We start from the raw sequence: 22,046 nt of genomic DNA on the forward strand, positions 1-22,046 counted from the left end.
TCAAATTGCAAGTGTGAGGAAATACACAGTCAATCCACTTTACAATATATTCTGTGAAGCGGTTTGCGATGTCTCAACAATGTAATAAGGTGCTATAGCAAATGCAAGGATTACTAGTATTTTGCAATTGATTTTCACGCCTTCTGATGAACATCTCAACAAATTGTTTACAGAAAATGTCCAGTAGCCTTATATATACTCTTGTGAAAATGTCCATTGTGTAAGAAATGTGGATATGTGCTTCTCCAGTCAGTTAAAATGATTTGCAATTATGCAAGCATCCAAATGGCTTTGTGGTTTCTAAAAAAATCTATATAATATACTACCAGGTTTCCTGTACAAACACATTTCCTGTAAGAGGCTGCACCACAAGGACTTGTTTATGATCTTTTAATCTGTCTCTTTATTACTATTTTCTTGGGTTAAAATACATTTGCATCTTATTGCATGTATACAGAAAATCAGCTTCAAAATTAAGGCTGTATTCAAGAATTTGTGAAATACTGTATGTTCTGAAATGTTTAATAGTTTAATTCTATGACTGTTTGTGGTACATTGCTGTGCACAATTGGTTTCATCCACAAAAGTCAATTCACTTTACAATATATTCTATGAGACATGCTCCTGAACTGAAAAGCGCTTTATCAAACAATGTGAAAAGGCTCTACAGCAAATGCAAGGATTATTATTGTTAAATCTAAACCCTGGTTGTGCATTGTTGGATGAGATGTTAAACCAAGTTCTCATCTGCCCGTTCAGGTGATTATTAAAGATTCTACAGCACAATTTGAAAAGAGAAGGGAGTTTCTCCCGGTGTCCTGTCCAAAAATCCCCCCAATAAAATTGGTCACTCACTTCATGGTTGGTGGACATTGTTGTGCGGAAATTGGCTGCCACATTCTGCTACAAATTATACAGTCACTACACTTTACATTGAATCCTATGAAATGCTTTGAGACGTCCTCCCGTCAGAAAAAGTAGCTAGAAGCAAAACTACAGCAAAATCCTTGTATCTGGAAAATATGCAACATGATGTTTGTGAAGCCTGATCCATCTCATCTTTTTTTTAGTAGTTATTTTAGCAAAATATGTTCTCAAATTATCACACAGAATGACTCGTCTTAGGAACATTGGAATGTACAGAAATGGGAAAGAACATTGTGGTCCAGCTAGCCAGTCCTGATTTCAAACAACACAATACTATGATCTTTACTATTCTGGTGTTCACACTGCAGGTACATTGCTTTAAAAGTATTTGCCAGCTTTCTTTCTGGCTGGTGCGTAATGTGATTAGAAATGCATTAAAGGTAAGTGCACGGAGTACTCATAAACTCTAACCCAAAGCTATTGCGTTCTCACATGAAAAAAGGAGCTCTTCTGATTAACTGTTAGATGAATGACCAGACATGCCTATGACAACCTTATGGTCAAATGCTCACACTTTGATCCTAAACTTGGCCACAACTTGTGTAATTTTGTGGTGTGAATCCTTTGTGAGAGGCATGTGCGTGGCGTTGTGACTGTAGTTAGTTAGGCAGGTGTGGAATAATTCTTCTAATATTTATGAATAATAGATACATGTAGCACATTATTGCGGTACCAGTTACCAAAAGGGGTTCTGAATTATTTGACTGGCTCTCGTATTAAGGAATTCAATGAAGAAATGCCCATTTTCACACGGTTTGACTGGAGTTAAAGACGATTTTTGTTTCAATTTGTGTTGATGAGCAGTCCTAAATACTGGGATTAATAATAATTCTGTGCTTTGTCTGTGCGTCATTTCCTTAACAGCGGAAACATGGATCCTGTGTTTGGATCTGAGGTAACCACAATAATGCAAGGTCCATGCAAGGTGCATGCTCCAATAATTGTCAGTAGGACATCATCTGTCACCTTGGTTTCAGTATATCTTCTTCCTTAAATTCTGCAGGGGGTGCGAGGAAATGGAAGTAGAGCAGGTTAGTGGTGGGAATTAAATAGGTGCCAACTGTGCCATGCTGATAAACTTGCACAACGCAGCAGGGCTCTTTCCACCACTTTAATGTCAATCACCACTGGCAGCGTCTTGTTATCTACCTGCTCCTGCGAATCACAAATTAAAATTTGCTGAACAAAATATTCCCTTATTTAACCTATGCTTATGATAAGGTCGCGAGGGGGCTGTGCTTAGCAAGTTCAACTCAATAGAATGAACATTTTCCTTTTCACCTTCAAAATTTCCATCTGCATTTCCTATGGCTAGTTGTATATTTTTCAAACACGTACTTGTTCTGTGTGTCACACTTGCTACAGACAGTCAACTGCCCGGCCCTATGTTTATTTGTCTTATTGCGTACCTGGGTGAAAGATCCAAGATCTAGCAAGGTTGAAAATAGTGGCCAAAAAAAAAGAAGCGATTTGGTAACCCCGAGTGTAATTTTTGAAACCCTATTCATTAAAGGAGAAAAGAAAGACGACAGCATCGACAATTTACATTTATACAGTGCCTTTCATGTCGGGAGGACATCTTTCTAAGACATCTTTCTAAGAAATGCAGAATGACCTCTTGGGAAAGTCATAGGAGGCAAACTAACGTCTATCTTCTGAGAAATTCCACCCAGCAGGATGCCAGGCTTGAATGAGTTCATGGCTTAAGCCCATATACCCCATAGGCTTAACAACAAATGAAGGATGGTAGGTGGAGGGGAAAAATATAATTACAGTGGATTCATCTTCGACCGCTAAGTCTGGATGTTCTAAAAAGATGATGAAAACTTTGCATATAATAAGAATTTATTATGTAAGAAGCAAATTGAATGGCAAAAATTCGTCAGTTAAAATTTGAGATTTTACAGACAAATGTCTTCTAAACTTTTTTTACATCGGAGTTTCAAGGGATATTTATCAGAGAAGCTTTCACAAATTCCGACAGTGAGGCAATATGAGTCAACTCTTCTGACATTTAGCAGCTCTTTCGTAACTGATCAATAGATTCTGAAGCATGCAATTCCTTTGGAGACCTTGCCCTTTCAGGCTTTGTTTCAGCTCTGCTGCAGATCAATGTTCCAGATACCTCTTTTGTACAATAACACCTCACAACACTCTTTGACAGCTGTTCAGCCTTGTGCTTCTATTGAAACCCAATCCACAAAAAGGTGGAACTTTATCCAGATTTCAAGGATTTATAAGTGGATTGGTATATATATTATATATTATATCATTATTATTATGTATATGTTAAGGCATTGCTGCTCCAATTTGCCAGAAGTGACCGGGAATTGAATTGATTATCTCTCTGAGTGATTAATTTGCTCAGTTTTCAGACAGTTGGAGGTATTCTTCTTGGGATCACATTGATCTGCTTCTCTCTTCATCTGTATCTACTGCAGACATCTTTTCTGGTGGTGACTAAGTTACAGGGCAGCCATTAGCATTCGAAACATGAAATAACCTAACGGTAGGATAATCTATATCCAGGTACTGTATGTAGATTTGCTGATTCCAAGGCGGAGGGGTTCTGGGGTGAGGTATCAGAGAGTTGGGGGCAGAATGGCTGAAAGCTCGGCCACCGATGTATAATAATAATAATCCTTGCATTTGATGTAGCGCCTTATCACGTCTTCGAGACATCTCAAAGCGCTTCACAGAATATCCTGTAAAGTGAATCGACTGTATATTTTGTGGGCGAAACGCGGCAGCCAATTGCGCACAGCAGTGTCCCACAAACAGTCGTGGACTGAATGACCAAATTATTATTATTTTACCAGAATCAGGTTGGTATTCGCTAATCAGAGAGATCCTCGCAATCAAAGAGACACTGGTTATGATTTTGAGGAAGTCTTTGCCCTTCCCTGACCTCTAGTCTGAATGTTGCTTTGTGTTGGTGAAAAAAACCTGCGACCAAAGAGTATTAGAAAGAAGAGTTAGAGGCAAAATAATTAAATTACTTGTAACAATGATATCAAGAGGACAATATTTCATTAGGTTTATTTTTTATTAAAAAATCTAACTATATTTTCATGCACTTTGCCAACCAGATCCATGTGTCAAACAGGCTGACTCACTCATCTGATAATTTCCAGCTGTCCAATTTTATTAACTGGATGATTTTAACAAGAACCGTTTCTTCAATTACACAGCAAAGAGTGAGTGAGCTAACAGACCAGACAGTTTGCTTAGGGGTCAACAAATAAATTAGCCCTGTAGTCGTGAAAGGCTACAAAACAGTATGTGATCTATCTATTGTAGCGCTCAGGGACGCTACCTGCGTGAAGGGCACTGTATAAATGCAAGTTGTTATTGTTATCTTTATTTATATTTCTATTAAAGCCATCAGAAGGATTTTTTTTCTTATATGAATAGCATCATAATTTGAATTCCTTTGACTGGGACATAAGTAGAAATGATTAGAGTATGTTTTAGTAAATCTGTGGTAATGACTACTTTGAATTGGTACAAATTTAAAAATTCGACCTCAATATTAATTAATTTGGCACTTTCTCCTGTTGTGCTGGCACATAAATTATGTGTTGCTTCGTAATTGTTTGAGTAACTATAAAAGACAATTATGTACTTATCAATATAATTGTTAAACTTGAGAAATTTCATGTTGTTTAAAAATCCATTATTACCTTGAAAATTGGGAATTGTATGTAGGATGCATGTTTGAAATAGAGCATTTAAACTATTTTAACAGCAGCTTTCGGACACTAAATCTGAATGCTAAGAATAACTGTCTTATTTAGTATAAATAATAATTATTTCATTTGATAGAGTCCTGTAGCTCAGTGGTTAGAGCACTCGCTTTGCAAGTGAGAGACCTGAGTTCAATTCCCGGCAGAGGGCGAAACCTCGGGCAAGTTTCCTTACTCCACACAGAGCCTAATAATAATCCCTCCAAAAAAACAAAACAATAATAAATTGGTCATTTTCAATCTACGACTGTTTGTGGGACATTGCTGTGCGCAATTGGCTGCCGCGTTCGCCCACAAATATACAGTCAATTCACTTTACAGTGTGTTCTGTGAAGCGCTTTGGGACGTCTTCCTGACGTGAAAAGCGCTATATCAAATGCAAGGATTATTATTATTATTATTATATAGAGCTTTATTGCGTTGTCGAGACATCGTAAAGCACTTTGCAGGATATACTGTAAAGTGTGTATTTTGTGGGCAAATGTGCCAGCCAATTTGCATGCAGCAATGCCCTACAAACAGTCGTGGAGTGAGTGACCAATATCCCTGCTCAGGAAATTCTGTCCAACAAACTAATCACACTGCATTGGTAGCACAGTGTCACTTTAAATAGATAACTGACGAATTCACTCTGTTCACAGTGTGGATTCCACAAAGCTGACAAGCAACTGCAAATGTGCAAAAAACCCGCGGAGTCTTAGCATCCGCTGCTGCCTCCAGTGGTGCTAAGCAATACACCTCTTTAGCACGGTCTCATTTACACTTACAATGCCGCAAATTAAGTCAAGGATGCAGCAATCAGAAGAACCAAAATGTAAATGCGTCTTCATTAGACACAACAGGTTTCTGTTTGGTGTGTGTAAAAAAAAATCCGAAGTAGCCTGGGCCGAAAATTAACCACGAAATTTTGCATTTAGAACTTCAAAGTTGGGAGCAATCTTTTTCCTTGCCAAAGAATTTATTCTGGTCTCTGATTAAAAGAGAAATTATGCAAATTTGGGAGAAGCACTTTGGGTCCTTTAATAGTCCCAGGAGAAAACTAAAAATCTTTACTGAATGTTTCCTAATCAGCAAAAATGTAATGTAGACATTTTTGAATTATCTGCATAATTATGAATTATGCCCACACATTCATTTATTTTTAGCTCAGTCACTGTAGGCATTTTATCAAATGCACCGTTCCATTTCTATCTGTGGAGCTATGTTGTACTTTTAGGGTCATGCATATACTTTTAGCTAGGACCACCCTTCATGATAATCAGAAAAATAATGTATAAATGGGAGTATAGAATTATTGATGGTAAAGTCATGACTATCTATGGAAAGAATGCTAAAAAACGTGATTAAAATGCAAATGGCTTTAGCTTAAAATATTTCAGTCAGAACACAGCAACTCTTGCATAATTTGAGGATTTATTATTACTTTTACAACAGAAATAAATTTGGGGATTTACCCAAGGATATACCACCTCAAACCTACACACAGTAGTTTTATACCTTTAAAATACCAGAACTGACAATGTCCGACCTGGAATGTGCCCTCTTGCTAGTTTTTCAAATAAATTGCAACTAAAAGTTTGATCTTACCTGCTATTCTAGCATACATTTAAGCAGTAAATGAATGGATAACATAATCCTAAACATGTTTTATTCCACTTCTTCTCCTTTTTTGATTTGTCTCAGTAATTTCTCTTGGGATGCACTTTCCCAAACTGAGATGCAAAGGCAAGCAGACCGTTCCCAGGCCACATCCAATGTGCTGTTGGCTTACTATGAGGAAAGATGGAACAGTGGCCTGGTGAGAACTTTCCATTCAGCTTTCCTTCACCTGCAGCGTTACACCTGGCCTGTTCGAGTGAGCCTGAGATCAGGAATTTTAACACAATGGGGAATCAAACCTATGTGTCACTGCTCTATGCATCTGAACATACTGCACCATCTTGCTGCACCATGCCAGTTATGTGAACAACTACAGTATAAAGTAGGCAACGTTCAACCCACTGGTTAGTATGCTAAAATAAATATTTTCATACCAGCAATTCAACAGAAAAATGTATCTTGACACGGATGAGAATTATATACATGTTACCTAATACAAAATAAATTCAAAAATTAGCTCCAAATAGCTTGATGGTTCTGCAGGAATATTTGCCAAACTGGACTTCACATATCAACAGAAGTCGCCGGGAAAACTCAGCAGGTTAGGCAGCATGTTCTGACAAAAGGTTATTGACCTGAAACGTTAACTCACTTTCCCTTCTCCGTAGATGCTGCCTGATCTGCTGCAAACTAATTGCAAAAAAATTGGCAACTAATAATCAGGCAAGTATAAGCACTGAGCAACAATAAAAAGAAATATCTTAACAGGGAAGAATTAGGAATTAAGTTACTACTGCCATAGACTATTTCATGATTATTTCATGAAATAAATCTTGGATAATGGGAAAAAATCACAGGAATGTACAGTGAATATCAAAAAAAAGACCATTGCATCTTGAACTATCCAAGTAGGCAGACGTGAGTTTAATATCTCTTTTGAATCTCATGTTCAAAAAATTGCAGCATTTTTTCAATAATCCCCTGGAGTAACAGTCATTGATGGTGGCGGAAATATTCTTGGTGGTGGGGGGGGGGTGCTGACCTTCACTGAAGACTGCAGAATGTGTGTGTCAGTCTTTTTGTGTGTGTGTCTGTCTGTGTGTGTGTGTGTGTGTGTGTATCCCGGCACTGGATCTAAATCGCAATTGATTGCAATTGGCGGCCGCATTTTGCTCACACAAAACAGTCAATCCAAATATACAATATATCCTATGAAGCGCTTTGAGACGTGTCAACAACTTGATAAGCTGCTATATCAAATGCAACGATTATTATTATCCAACGCCTGCTCGCTCCGCTCATTGATTGGTACACTTGCTTTACTTCACTTCCCGCTACACACTGATACCGATGTTGTAAACTGACAACTGCACAGAATATATAAAATATAAATGAGAAACAACAGTTAATGCTTGAAGAGGATGACATTTGGTAGAATAAATTAAGAAGCCTTTTGACAACAACAACAACAACAAGATTCCATTTATAGAGCGCCTTTCACGTCGGGAGGACGTCCCAAGGCGCTGAAAGTCATCATACTTCCTTTGTTTGGCTACTTTTATTATTCCAGTCAAATCCTTTCATAGTTTAATTCTTACTCCACATTCTAAGATGAATTAGTAATTATACCTTGGGAGATGCCAATAACAGTGCCTGTCAGTATCCCTATTTCAATATTATGTGTTTTCATCAAGTTTTAACAATTTTTACGGAGCTGAGAAGTTCATATTTTTTGTAGATGTCACGTTGGTTTAGTTGGAAGATCTGTCCCATCTCTCCTTGACCATCTGCCGTTTGGGTTCACGTTTGTAAATTCCCCACAAAAAGTCAAAGTTATATTTTGGGAAAAATGCAAGATTTGAGACAATTTTCCACCAGTCTAAATTACCCACACCGTGACTTCCATTATAAGTGAAGTTCAATTCAGCGTCCTCTTATAATAATAATCCTTGCATTTGATATAGCGCCTTATCACGTTTTCGAGACGCCTCAAAGCGCTCCACAGAGTGTACCCTACTGTAAAGCGGATGTTATGTTCACTGCATTATGATGATTGTCATTGTTAACACGCGCGGGAGTCCAGTGGTTAGCGAGAGGACCCGGGTTCGATTCCAGGGCGGGGCGAAACGTCGGGGAAAGTTTCCTTACTCCCCACAGCCTCTGTTTACCCAACAGTAAGTAGGAACCCGGTTGTTAGTCGATTGGGGGGGGGTGGGGGGTGGATAATAATCCCTCCCCCCCCCCCAAAAAAAAAAAATTGTGGTCCCTTCAATCCGCACCTGTGTGCGGGGACGCATTTCGCCCACAAGGTGACCCGTGAAGCGCTTTGGGACGGCTCGAAGACGCCGGGGCAAATGCAGGGATTATTATTATTATTTACTATTATTATTATTATTATGATCACATGTAGCGGAGGTGGGACTGGAACCAGCAAATAATGGGGGGGTGTGGGGTGGGGGAGGGGTTGGGGGGGGGGGGGTGGTTCCACCCTGACCACGTGCCTGGAGCTTACGTGCTCGCGTTGTGTCACGTGGGCGGGCGGGCGGGCGGGCCAGCGAGCGTGCGTGCGTGCGTGCCTGCACGTCGAGTGACGTTGCACAATGACAGTTGCGACGTGGAGCGAGCGCGCGGCGGCGTCGGCGGAGGGCGGGCGGGAGGGCGGCGCCTACTTTGACGAAGGGGGAGGGGCGGGAGTGAGGTGGTGGTGGTGGTGGAGGGGAGGGGGGGGGGCGGCGGCGGCGGCGGACGAGAAAAACATGTCTACCGCTGTCGACTGAGGCGGGCGGACATGGACGCCAGTTGCTTCGACCAGCCGTCGTGCGACGCGCACAGTGGGGAGGGATTTTGCCAGTCCGAGAGGTAAACACACGAACACACGCGCACGAATACCTTAAATAAATAAAAGTTTGGTGCCGAGTTTTGCTGAGCAACTCGAGTGAGGGGCGGAGTGAGGGAGGGATGTCAACAGGCCCTTACCCCCCCCCCCACCCCCCACCACCTCGCTCTCTCTCTCTCTCTCTTACCCACCCGCCCGCCCCCTACTTCACCTCTAAACGCCCCCCCACCCCGGGGAAGACCTTCCTACACAACCTTTTTGTTGTTCTCGTACACAGCGTTTCTCTCCCCACCACCGCCACCATTCCGCCTGTGCGGAGAATCCAAACTACTGCAGCTGATGGGGTCTGTCTGTTGTCTGTGTGTAAAGAGCTTTGCATTCCTCCCCCTCACACCCCACACCCCTGTCGTGTTCTTAACGACTGCCTTACCCGCTTCCCTGAGTACGATGCAGTTTATTTCTGCGCCTCCTCCCACCGCCCTCGTTTATTTGTTGCCCCTCTATTACCAAAGCAGTTACTCGAATCGTAAGGTTTACACAACAACAAAAAAAATACTACCTGTCCAGCGCCTTGGGACGTCCTCCCCAACGTGACAGGCGCCATACAGATGTAATTTTGTTGTTGTTGTTGTATTTTGGTGTAATTTTTTTAATTTTATTTGCTGTCAGTTTCTTCCCTCTCCTCTTGAACTAGTTTTGGGTGTCGTCTTTTGTAACTTGGCCAGTGGGCTATTCTTCATGTGACTTTAAACATGGAGTATTTTATACCAGAAAGGATCACAGCCAAGCCCTGCTCCATACTGCACGTCTATAAAAACACACATTACAGCAGAAGCCACAACGGTCAGGAGTGGGTTGACTTTCTTTCCACCTCAAAGATACTGAAACTTTCATCTGATGTTTTATGTGTCATCCTGGCTCAGTTGGTGGTATACTTGCATTTGAGTCAGAATGCTGTGGGTTCAGGACTTTGAATTCACAGTTAGGTTGATATGCAAGTACTGGCAGAGTGCTATTTTTAGATGAGATGTTAAATCAAGGCCCTTTCTGGCTGTTCGCTTTGATTTTAAAGATCCTATCGTACTGTTCGAAAAGAGAAGGAAATTTCTTGTGCCAACAATCTGCCAAATAGAATTGGTCATTCAATTTGTGGCAGTTTATGGGACATTGTCGTACACAAATTGGCTCCTGTGTCTACCTACAAAATGCACAATTATGACAGATGTAAATCTGTATTTTTAAGTATTTTGAAGTAAAAGCGCCATATGAAATGCGTGCAAGGATTATTATTTATTGTTCTGAAGCTGCTAGATTCTTGCTGAACAATCTTACTTCGTACAATCTCATTTAAATTTGAGGTAGGCTTTTGCCGTTTTAACCCTAAAGTCTTGATTGGTTAAATATTTTTTCCCACTTCATGCAGTTTGATTTAGAAAAGCAGAATATACTTAGCATTCAGAAACAATTGTGGTAATTTTAGATATTAACTTAGTTGAAACCTTAGTGTTTAGGTATTAGGAATATCAATAACACGTTATCCACCATTATCAATCTGTAATTTCAAATTTAGGTGATGTTATAAAAAGCAAGAGTGGTTTGCAATATACTTGAATTCTAAAATGAGATTATATCATTGAGGCTACTGGAGTGGTGGTACAAAAATGTCAATTTTGGGTGAAGAGTTTGCTGCCGGTATTATGGTGGAGCTGAATGATTTATTTAATTTGATGTGTAATGAGAAACGCTCGCCTACAAATTACAGTCAGTAAACTTTACAGTATATCCTTTGAGACGTACTCCTGACGTGAAAAGCATTTTTATCAAATGTAAAGATTATTGTTTATTATTAACAATTTAATTAATGTATGTTTAGGGAGCAATTAACGACTGATTTCTGGGAAATCTATTTTAATAAGTCCCCATAGTTTGACACAATCTACGTGATAATTATTCTTCATATTTATGCATGGTATACATGTTTAGATCATGTTAAAATTCTCACCATTTAATTTGACTTTGCTGTCAATTGTCTGTCAAAAACATTTGTATGCTAATCTTTAAAAAGTAATATATTCAGAGGGACTGTTCTGAGTGTCCGACTACTTAAATCCTCATATTAGCCATTCAGCGCATGGAGCATAGATGATCAATTTACCTCATTATCATGCAAACCTTTTCTGAGAAATTAGCAGTTGATGCCTTGAAAACAACTGCTTAGTATCAAGTTCACATCTTCATATACCTGCACTGTGTTCTACAAATCATTCCACTAGCAAAGCAACAGTTTACAGTACTCTTGAAAATAAGTACTTAACTTATTTTAACAAGTTCAGGTATTTTTACATGGTGCATTCACAATTTGATCAATGCAATTTCACTGATCATTTCAAAGTCAAGCACAGACATTGATAAATATGGTAACGGTCTATTGCTTCTGACCATATTCTTTGAAGGATGAGGCCTCTCATGTTGAAATAAATCAACGTTTATTGGAAAATCATCTTTGGATCGTGGGATACCAATTGTAATAATTAAATCCTGCAGTCTCTTATTTGGACAACAGTCAATTCAACACAAACAGCACTTAGTCTATGCTGTCCCAGAACTAACCTGGCACCTGATTTCAATTTTCAATATAAACAGGTTGAACTCTGTGCTGCTAATGCAAGGTGGCCTGATTGTTCAAATGTGGGGTTTGAAACTAGAATTAGTTCTGAAGCAGCAATGTGTAAACAAGAATCAGATTCCCATTGCGCATGCTAGCAGCGCAATTAAATAGGGCACACATACAAATGTATATAAGTATCAGCTAATGAGATGGTTCACATTAACACTGGAAATACTGTAGAGATATCGTAAGAGAAAAAAATGAAGCCAAATGCTGTTACTACACATCTAACCTCCGGAACTCCATGTCTGTATCCCTCCGCCTCGACCCCTCTATCTATCTTTAAATCCCTCCTTAAGACTTACCTCTTCAACTGCACCTACGGTTATCTCCCCTTCCCCACTTGTTCGGGAGTCCAACCCCATCTCTGTGCAGCACTATATTCAACTCAAATCAATGATATCTTAAGTTGTTTTTTTAATTGCCAGGACGAAGACATTATTTGAAGAGATCCGAGCATCTGTTAAAAATAATTCTGATGAAGATCGATCTTTCTGGAGACCTGTTCTTCCATGGGGTGGAGTGTACACTATTAAAGCTGGAAGAAAGGCAATGGCTTGCAATCCACTGTACGTCAGGATCAGCCTTAAAAACACATGCACAATTGATGGGTTTTTGATGTTGCTATATGTGATTCTCAGCGAAAATGAGTATTTCCCTAGAGAACTTTCAAACTACTTGGGTAAGGAATTTGTGGAACGTTTTCTATATTTGATGGACTCTTATAAATTTACAACGGTGAAACTTTTGTGGATTTGGGATAAAATGGAAAAGCGACAATATAAGACTAAAGTCCACAAAGCCTCCCTGGAGATTGACCTTTTTGGAAATGAACACGAAAATTTCACCAAAAATCTGGAAAGCCTTATGTCAACTATTCAGGAGAGTTTTTGTACTAATTGGAGATGTCGAATACGTATTCAAGAAGACCAACACAAGACTATTATCATCAAGTAGGTTGATCCTTTTTTNAAGTCAGTAAAAAGAAACTTTTGGTACGTTGTTCTTTTACTGCTGGAACCCGAGTATGACCCGCCCAAACTGGAGGAATGGCGGTCTCTCCTGGGAGCTATGAGGGCTCTACATAAAATACAACAGTTTAGACGAGGGGTCTCCAACCGGTCGATAACGATCGACTTCTTGGAGCATCAAGAAGTGGCCAAGCAAACAGCTGCACAAGTCCAAGCAAGTCCAAGGCAAATCAATACCTTGTTTTCAGTAGCTACTGTGGCTCAGCCACAAATGAAGAAAAATTCAATAAAGAAAAATGTATTTGGTTGGCTACCACTGCTTTAGACCCTTCCCAACGAGTTTACAACACAAAACAACTGCCCTCAAAATTACTCAGATTGTCATCAAAGAGACCATAAAGTGATTTGTAAATTTTCATTGGTGCAGTGATAGACCTTTTTTGAGGGTAGGGGGGTAATACTCATTTTTGGGGGTAGAGCAAAAAGGTTCAAACTGTATATAGAGCATTGATACAAAAACTATGTCAAAAACATTTTACAGAGCATGTTGGCACCAACAGTCACAAAAAGGGCTTTCAAGCGTCGCGTTCCTGATGGATTAAGATCCAGATTTTAGTTTAGAATATAGGTAAATGCATGAATTTTCTAAGTTACTTTTGTTCTAAAAAAAATACTTGCTGAAATAGGTTATATTGGAAAATAATTCCTGGATATTTCTGTGTCCAACTCATACAATGTTTTAGAACTAAACTAGGCAGTGTAATACTTTAAATATTTTTGTGATAACCCAATCTCTTCATTTTTGGTTATTAAAGCTGTGTGAGATAAGGTTTTGGGTTTAATTTTATTAAATTAAATTGTGTTCTCATTGTTATGCAGTAGTTCCATGGCTTTAACTCTTGGCAATCTTGAACCAAGAATATAAATCATTAAACGTAAGGGCAGAAATTACATGTGTTTTTCTGAGTATTGTTAAAAAAAAATTTTTTAAAGGTAATGATGAGAGTCCATTTAAATGATTATTATTGTTATCATTATTTTTACTGGAAAATAATTCTTTGGGTGTTACTGTAGATTAAGAATTAAAGAACAATTTAAAAAAGACAATCAGATAAAGGCAGGAATTACAAGAGAAGAACAAATGGTTGTGGTTAGTGGATTACAGTTTTTGAGTTGATGATGAAGAAACTCACTAACATGCCCATAATTTGGATTAATTATCATTAAAATTACAACTTTAACTGCTTTGTGAACTTTCTGGTTCATGTAGTTTTGAAAAAAATTCCTATTCATCAGATATACTTTTTGATAACCTCGGTTAAATGGTGATTTGTGCCTCACCCAATTGGCATTGGGCTATTGGCGCTGAGTGGTTGTAATTAATTTAGTACAAAGCTTATTAGAATTTGAATTTCCACTTTGTATCTTAAAAAAGAGACTATGGCAAGATGCCTTCAATAACAATAATAATAAGCCTTTCATTTGATATAGCACCTTATCACGTCTTCGAGACATCTCAAAGCACTTCACTGAATATATTGTAAAGTGAATTGACTGTACATTTTGTGGGGGAAAAGCGGCTGCCAAATGTGTACAGCAGTGTCCCACAAACAGTCATGGATTGAGTAACCAAATTATTCTTATTTTTATTTAATTTTTTTTAAGGGATTATTACCCCGGAAAAGTGATACGCCAATCGATTAACAACTGGGTTCCTAGTTACTGCTAGGTAAACAGAGGTGTGTGGAGTAAAGAAACTTGCCCAATGTTTTGCACTGTCCTGGAATCGAACCCAGGTCCTCTTGCTTGCGAGGCGAGTGCTCCAACCACTGAGCTACAGGATTCCACCATATTACCATCTTAATAATAATAACAACAATAATGATAATCCTTGCATTTGATATAGCAATTTTCATGTATTCTAGACTTTTCAAAGCACTTCACAGAATATGAGTATCTTAAATATCTTGGTAGTGTTTTCACAGTTGTGAACACTTTGAAATAATAATAAGATTGTCTACAGATGATTATCTTCAATACATCTGTTGTCATATGATTTATCTCCACCATTTCTAATGACCATTTGGTGATTATTGTTCAGTATTGCTACACAGTATTACCACATTGCTTATGCATTTGAACCTCATAAACTAGATTCAGCGTCTTGGAATGTCCTCCCAACGTGAAATGTGCTATACAAATGTAAATTGTTATTGTTTTTGGTGTGCAGTGACTGATATCCATCAAAATGGATATGAGAACAATTAGCATGACGATGCATAAAATATTTGTTCTTATTAGCAAAATGTACAGACAGCTCTGGAATTATGGATTTTTCTTGGAATTTGCAATTGTCATGTTCTATACCATATTTTTGCATTCATCTCTCTAAAATATTAGAACAAAGAAGCTTGAGTTTACAAAAAATTATGGTATTCAAGATTGTATTTGATATTGTGATCCTTTTAGTGACACAGCATCTAATCCCCAAGAAACAAGTAATTAAACTGCACCTATCAAAAGTAATTGATATTTCTTAATGTAATAGTCTCTGGAGGACTATTTCAACCACAGAAGGATAAACAGTAACGGATTTTGGAACCATTATAAGCTATGTAAAAAAAGACTATTTTCAAATCTGTTAAATTCTTCAATCTTCGTGAAATTGATGTATGCTGCATAAAATTGCAGTTTTAATATATACAAGTGTTGATGTTTCTTTAGCGTTCATTAGTCAGAAACGTGATTCTAATCAATATTTTCATTTTCTCTAAGTTGTCCACAAGATCCACTTCTGGATGATCTGATTCAAGCAGCAGTGGATGAATTCTTCTGTTCCAAGATTGAGCTGTGTGAAGAGTTTGGGTATATTAAATTTAAAGTGGATTTATATTTAATTGTATTTCGTATTCTATTTAAAGCTTACAAACTGAACTTTTATGTATTTGATAGTCGGTGTTTTAACATTTATCTTGCTGTGTATTTTTGGCATTAGCCTGTATTAATCACATCTTCATAGTGGAGCCAAATATTTATCACTCGTGGCCCTTTTCATTCCACTCTAAATTCCTCTCTGAGACTTCTCTTTTCAAAGTGCTGCCCTTGAAATGAAATATTGTACACGTCTGGTCCTATCTGCCTGATTTGGCAATAACATGTGGAGTCCTGTAGCTTAGTGGTTTGAGCATTCCTGTGCAGGGTGAAATGTTGGGCAAGTTTCCTTACTGCTAGGCGATTGGTGGATTACTTTTCCGGTAGTAAAAAAAAATTGGTCATTCAATCCTCAACTGTTTGTGCGACACTGCTGTGCTCAATTGGCTGCCACTTTTCGCCCACAAAATATAGTGAATTCATTTTACAGTATATTCTGTGAAGCGCTTTGAGACGTCTTGAAGAGGTACCCCAAATCACACTCGGTTCAATGTGGTTATATAATATTAAATACTATGTCCTTTGTTTTTAAAAAAAATCTGTATTCTGCATGATTAGTCATGGTATAATGGTAAATTTTTATTTGTACAACAAAAAATTATATTGTTTTCATTTTCTGCTCATTGTAATGAATGGCTCGAATGCTTTCTATCAGTGAATGGAGTTTTTAACCCTCTGCCCATCTGTTCCTTTCTCTAGTTGTGTTGGCCAACGTGAGTTCACACAGAGAATCTTTTGCCATGGTGCTCCTCCATTTGTTATCTTGAATATGCAGCAATGGAAGTCAGAGGATTTGGCCTATATCCCATATTATTTGGCCGTAGCACAACAAAGGTAGACATTTCTTGTGTCTTTACTTTAAAATGTACATTTAGAAAAAGTTTACAAATTAGCTGATGTGTAGTAAATGGGGGGGGGGGGGGTGGAGTGCATGCGGAGGTTCTATTCATTTTCTTGTATCTAGGGCCTGACAAGATATGAGGGGTGAACGCAAATGCAGTGAGTAAGAGTGCTGACTAGTGCCTGTATTTTGTCGTCGTTTGGAATTAATAGTGCAAGGAACTTCACCTTTATTTGATTTTAAGGAAATACAGTAAGATGTTTATTCTAAATTGGTATCAATTTGATATAAGTATTTCAATTTTTATTGTTAATGGAGACACACAATGACATTGGTTTTGTGGGCAATTTCAATGTGATATTTTGGGGAAAAAAATATTTTTAAGAGGAATGTTTGAATGCATTTGAGCAATTTTGTCCTATTGTATTTGTAAAATTAGCTTGTTTGGTTCCTAGGTATTTATTGGAAGGAGCAACACTTTTCAACAAGGAGGAACACCATTACTCTGCTGCATTTAAGATTGATGGTAACTGGATGCATTATGACGGTCTTAGGACCGAGAATTTGGTGTTGTTGAATAAACCTCCAGAACTGCTCCTTCTATCCTCTCTGGTATATATTCGAGACGTAGAGAAATGACTAAAATTGACTTATGTAACTGAATACTTACTGAATACGTAAGATTTTCATAAATCATACCATCTTAAAAAAGAGGGAAATAATTAAATCATCTTGGCATCCAAGGAAAAAAATGGACTATAATAGTTATTTATTAACCCAAATAAAATATTCTTACAACTGAATGTACAAATTAGTAAGTTGAGTACTTAACTATGCAAAATATGTAAACAAAATGCACTATTTCACAATGTATTTTGGATACTTAATGGCTTGACAATATTTTTATACAAAGCTGTACTACTGAAATAAATGTCTTTCTATGAGTTGTTGCAGATTAAATGTTGTCATTGGTGTGTGAGGGAATTTAAAGAATTCTTGATTTTGAAAAGCTCAAACATTTCAGTGGAAAATAATTGACATTGAGGATGGTAAGTTTTTATTTGGTATTGGAAAGATGCAGACTGTATTAAATTAACAATTGTTAAACATAGTTGATCAATTGAACAAATGAGCAACAAAAATTTCTAACTTGTTTGTTCAACTCTGATTAACTGTGCTTGACAATAGACTGACCCAAAACATGCTGGCATTTGTAGTGAAAGGAGATGGGTGAAGGATTTAGTTAGGATCAGTGTGATCCTTTAGATTGGGCAGACTTAGTTCTTATAATATTAATAATAATCCTTGCATTTGATATAGCGCTTTTCACGTCAGGACGTCCCAAAGCGCTTCACAGAACACACTGTAAAGTGAATTGACTATATTTGTGTGCGAACGCGGCAGCCAATTGCGCACAGCAATGTCCCGCAAACAGTCGTAGATTGAAAATGACCAATTTAATTATTGTTTTTGGTTTTTTGGAGGGATTATTATTAGGGCTGTGTGTGGAGTAAGGAAACTTGCCCAAGGTTTCGCCCTCTGCCTGGAATTGAACTCAGGTCTCTCACTTGCAAAGCGAGTGCTCTAACCACTGAGCTACAGGACTCCACAAATTATTTTGAGATCAAAGAAGTGTTAGTCACTTGGCAGGTCTAGTTGGTTCCGGAGACCTACAAGTTGATTTGTACAAATTAAATCATATATGTCAAAATATGAACTGATCAAATAACATGTAATATGCTAATGTTTGTAGCAATCTAAGAGTTCATGTACTTTCCGACAATGATCACAGGAGAGGATTCTAAAAGTACCCTGGTTTTTAGCTCATACTGTTCCAGTTGCTGAAACCTAGTGGGTTTGTATTGATTAACATAATACCGCATGCTGTTCTTGTGCATCCATTAAGCATTGGGATTACCATACCCATTTCAACATTAGGTCATGTATAAATTCAAGTTAAACACCTGAAATAATGACAGATACCCCTTGTAATTGCTCTTGGTTAAATGAGACCAGAAAAATGATTTTGTATTGGGTTGTCAAAGGGTACCCTTTGACTCTCGACATGGTCCAAAGTCCAGGTGCAGCAAGTGATAGACAACCTTGAATTATTTGCTAATGTTCTCTCTCCTGAAGGCATCGAGTCTTGTTGGTTCTATTATCAACATCCCACTGCTGCCTCATTTTGTTGATCTTTCTTTGAGTTATCCCAAACAGAGAACATCAGCAGTTGATTCAATCATGGAGGTAAAATAACAGCTGAGCAGAGCTGAGGCAATACAGTGGTTAATCAAGAAAATTAGCAACCTGCCACAGATACATGAAATACTGTGAGTGAATTAAGGTCAGGCCTGCTGTTTAGCGAGATGGGGAGAAAGGAAAACTTAGCTCCAATTGACCGAGCTCAATCAGTAAAGATTTAATATTAACCACTTCTAAAATTGTTTCTTCCAGCAATTAAGTAAGATATGGGTGTAATAATAGGGAAGCTTTCCTTTTCCCTCTTCTCACTTTTACAATTAGGATATCGGAGATAAAGTACTTCAGCGTACATACCGAACAAGAAAACTTTTGAAGTTGACATCAAATCAAAAAAGTAATAAGTGGTCAAGAATGCTTCAGGTAATTAGCTCTTATGCTTATGAAGTACATGAGAATGGTTCTTAGATACTATCTGGCTTTAGTGTAGCACTCAGAAACAGTATGAATTAAATTAATAGTTAACATAAGGGCATAGTTGCATTATTAGTTATATTAGTTGCAGTTATATTGTCAAAAGGGCCCATAAAGTTAATATATCTAAATTCGCGGATGACACAAAACTAGGAGGAAGTGTCAACCCATTAAAAAAATGCAGCGAGACATAGATAGGTTAGGTGATTGGGCAGATAGGTGGCAGATGAAGTATAATGTAGGGAAGTGTGAAGTCATCCACCTCGGTAGCAAAAACAGTAGAGTGGGTTATTTTTTAGAAGGGGAGAGATTGGAATGTGTTGTCCAGAGGGACTTGGGTGTCCTTGTACACCAATCACAGAAAGTTAGTCTGCAGGTGCAGCAGCAATTAGGAAGGCGAAGGGTATGTTAGCATTCATTATGAAAGGATTAGAGTATAAGAGTAGGGAAGTCTTGCTGCAACTGTTTGGAGCCCTGGTGAGACCACACCTGGAATACTGTGTGCAGTTTTGGTCTCCTTATTTAAGGAAGATTGTACTTGCCTTGGAGGGGGTGCAGCGTAGATTTACTAGGTTAGTACCAGGGATGAAGGGGGTGAGTTACGAGGAGAGGTTGACCAATTTGGGCCTATATTCTCTTGAATATAGAAGAATTAGAGGGGATCTTATAGAAACCTATAAGATCATCAAAGGGCATGATAGAGTAGATAGTGGGAGATTGTTTCCCCGGTTGGAGAAACTAAAACCAGGGGTCATAACCTTAAAATCAGAGGCAGCCCTTTTGCACTGAGTTGAGGAAGAACTTCTTCACTCAAAGGCTGGTGACTGTATGGAACTCACTACCCCAAAGGGCTGTTGACGCTCAGTCCTTGAACATATTCAAGACTGAGATAGATAGATTTCTTATTGCAAAAGGTGTTAAGGGATATGGGGAGAAGGCAGGGACAGGTTATTAGCTGGAGTTAGATTAGAAGATCAGCCATGATTGAACGGCGGGGCAGGCTCGAAGGGCCGAATGGCCTATCCTGCTCCTATATGTTATGTTATAAATGAAATGAATGGGTTAGACCATATGGCCTATAATGGTCACCATTCCAATAAAAACAAAGCATTTAGAAAAAAAGACCAGTAAATGGGAAAGGTGGGAAAGAAGAAAAGCATAACTGTTGAGACTTAATTTGCTTTTGCAATTATTTATTTAGTAAACACATTCAATGAAATAGTGTATAACAAATAGTATTTTACACAGCAGTACCACAAGGAAATGTGAGCACTGCTTTAAGGAAATTAAATGACAAGTGTGGAACAGTCCTTAGCACTTTGCCTGTGTAACAAACACAGCAAATGAGTTGCAGGTGAAATGTCTACCACCTTATAAATAAAAGATTGTGCACACACCTACACCTATGATTCAACATTTAACCACTTACAGTCAGCACAAGTCAAAAGAGTGATAGATTTTTCCCTTATCCTTTATTTACAAAGATTCATAATAGCATTCAAAATAATCTGGCCTGGATTTAGAGGGCAGCACAGAGTATATGACAATTAGAAAAAAATCTTTCAGATATTGATTACAATTTTAAGTCAAGCTGTGAAATGACTATTGACCATAGACAAGCCCATTTCCCTTTTCAATTTATAATTGAGTTTATAAACATTCCTAGTAATCCACTGCACAATATCAGAATATTAATTAAAAAGTGGTGTTTTAGGTCATTCCTGCAGAGTTGGCTCATCAAATTCTAAACTAAGACTTGGGAGTGAAAATGAATCGAATGTCATTTCTATAAAACTGAGTGCAAGGATGTAAATAAATCAGATCTGAACATGCTGGGAATTTATCCAAGGACTGCCAAACAATCTAGAACTAAATCTTAGTCCCTTAATGGTCTCCCTCAAAATGTATAATTGTGTGTTTACTTAATGAAGTTATCCACTAATTAGCAAATACCGTCTATATAGTCTTGGTGTGAGAAATAGATGGAGAGCATGGGAATTACTATTCCAAACATTAGTTCTTTAACATTGAACATAGAATAGAATAATCCTTCCATTTGATATAGTGTCATCAAGTCGTAGAGACATTTCAAAGTGTTTCACAGGATATACTATAAAATGACTGTGCATTTTGTGGGCAAATGCAGCAGCCAATTTACACACAGCAATCAATGTCCCATAAACAGCCATGGAGTGAGTGACCAATTTTATCTGTGAGCATGTTGGCCATGGCACCAGGAGAAACTCCCTTCACTTTTCGAATAGTCAAACAAAATCCTTTGTAACTTCTGGTAAACGGTTTAAAATCGGCCTCCTCGAACAACTTGAATGCATGGTGTGACAAAGATGCAGGTGTTTAATACGGGGAGGGGGAAGCGAAGATGCTTAATAATTACTTAATTGTTACTTAATAATACTCCAAGCACCAAGTGTGCCTTTGTATTATACAAAGTGCGAATAGATATGTCCATGCCACGATTGTCTCCTGAATCAGAACAAATCAATAAGTTGTCCAATCTTAGCATTAAAAAAAAACAGGAGATGGAACAGTTTATTTAAAAAAAACAATAGTTTCATTCTTGGAAAGATCTTTCACATTTATCACTAAATCGGATCACTTAAAGTTTAAACAACTAAAGGCAAAGATTGGTCTATGGTACTGCATGACATTTGTTGTATTTAAGTGTTCATTTTTATTATTTCAAATTAACCAACCTTTTCCAGGAACTGAAACTTTATTCCTCCGTCGCATACCAGAACTGGAGATATTCAGTTCTGATAGAAGAGCCCAAATTAGGAAAGATAGCTGATTTCTATTGTGAAACATGCTTGAAATTTGGCGGTGAGTAAATTTG

The 22,046-nt window shown here is 38.0% G+C and overlaps 1 protein-coding gene across 1 annotated transcript; it reads left to right on the forward strand.

Moving 5' to 3' along the window:
• Window positions 1-8,981: 8,981 nt before the first annotated feature.
• Window positions 8,982-17,463, forward strand: cunh14orf28 (chromosome unknown C14orf28 homolog). Its single transcript, XM_042338080.1, has 5 exons — window positions 8,982-9,131; window positions 12,205-12,729; window positions 15,523-15,612; window positions 16,378-16,512; window positions 16,975-17,463. The coding sequence occupies exons 1-5, from the start codon at window positions 9,061-9,063 to the stop codon at window positions 17,156-17,158; spliced, it is 1,005 nt and encodes a 334-aa protein (XP_042194014.1). The 5' UTR covers window positions 8,982-9,060; the 3' UTR covers window positions 17,159-17,463.
• Window positions 17,464-22,046: the final 4,583 nt, after the last annotated feature.

The sequence above is a fragment of the Callorhinchus milii genome, unplaced genomic scaffold, assembly GCF_018977255.1.
Source record: "Callorhinchus milii isolate IMCB2004 unplaced genomic scaffold, IMCB_Cmil_1.0 Scaffold9, whole genome shotgun sequence".
NCBI classification, from domain to species: Eukaryota; Metazoa; Chordata; class Chondrichthyes; order Chimaeriformes; family Callorhinchidae; genus Callorhinchus; species Callorhinchus milii.

What these genes read in the sequence shown, in the direction of transcription:
- cunh14orf28 (XM_042338080.1), top strand. Translation starts at nt 9,061, where the DNA reads ATGGACGCCAGTTGCTTCGACCAGCCGTCGTGCGACGCGCACAGTGGG. An exon ending in CACAAGACTATTATCATCAA is followed by an intron (nt 12,730 to 15,522) that starts GTAGGTTGATCC and finishes ATTTTCTCTAAG; the next exon opens with TTGTCCACAAGATCCACTTC. An exon ending in TTGGCCGTAGCACAACAAAG is followed by an intron (nt 16,513 to 16,974) that starts GTAGACATTTCT and finishes TTTGGTTCCTAG; the next exon opens with GTATTTATTGGAAGGAGCAA.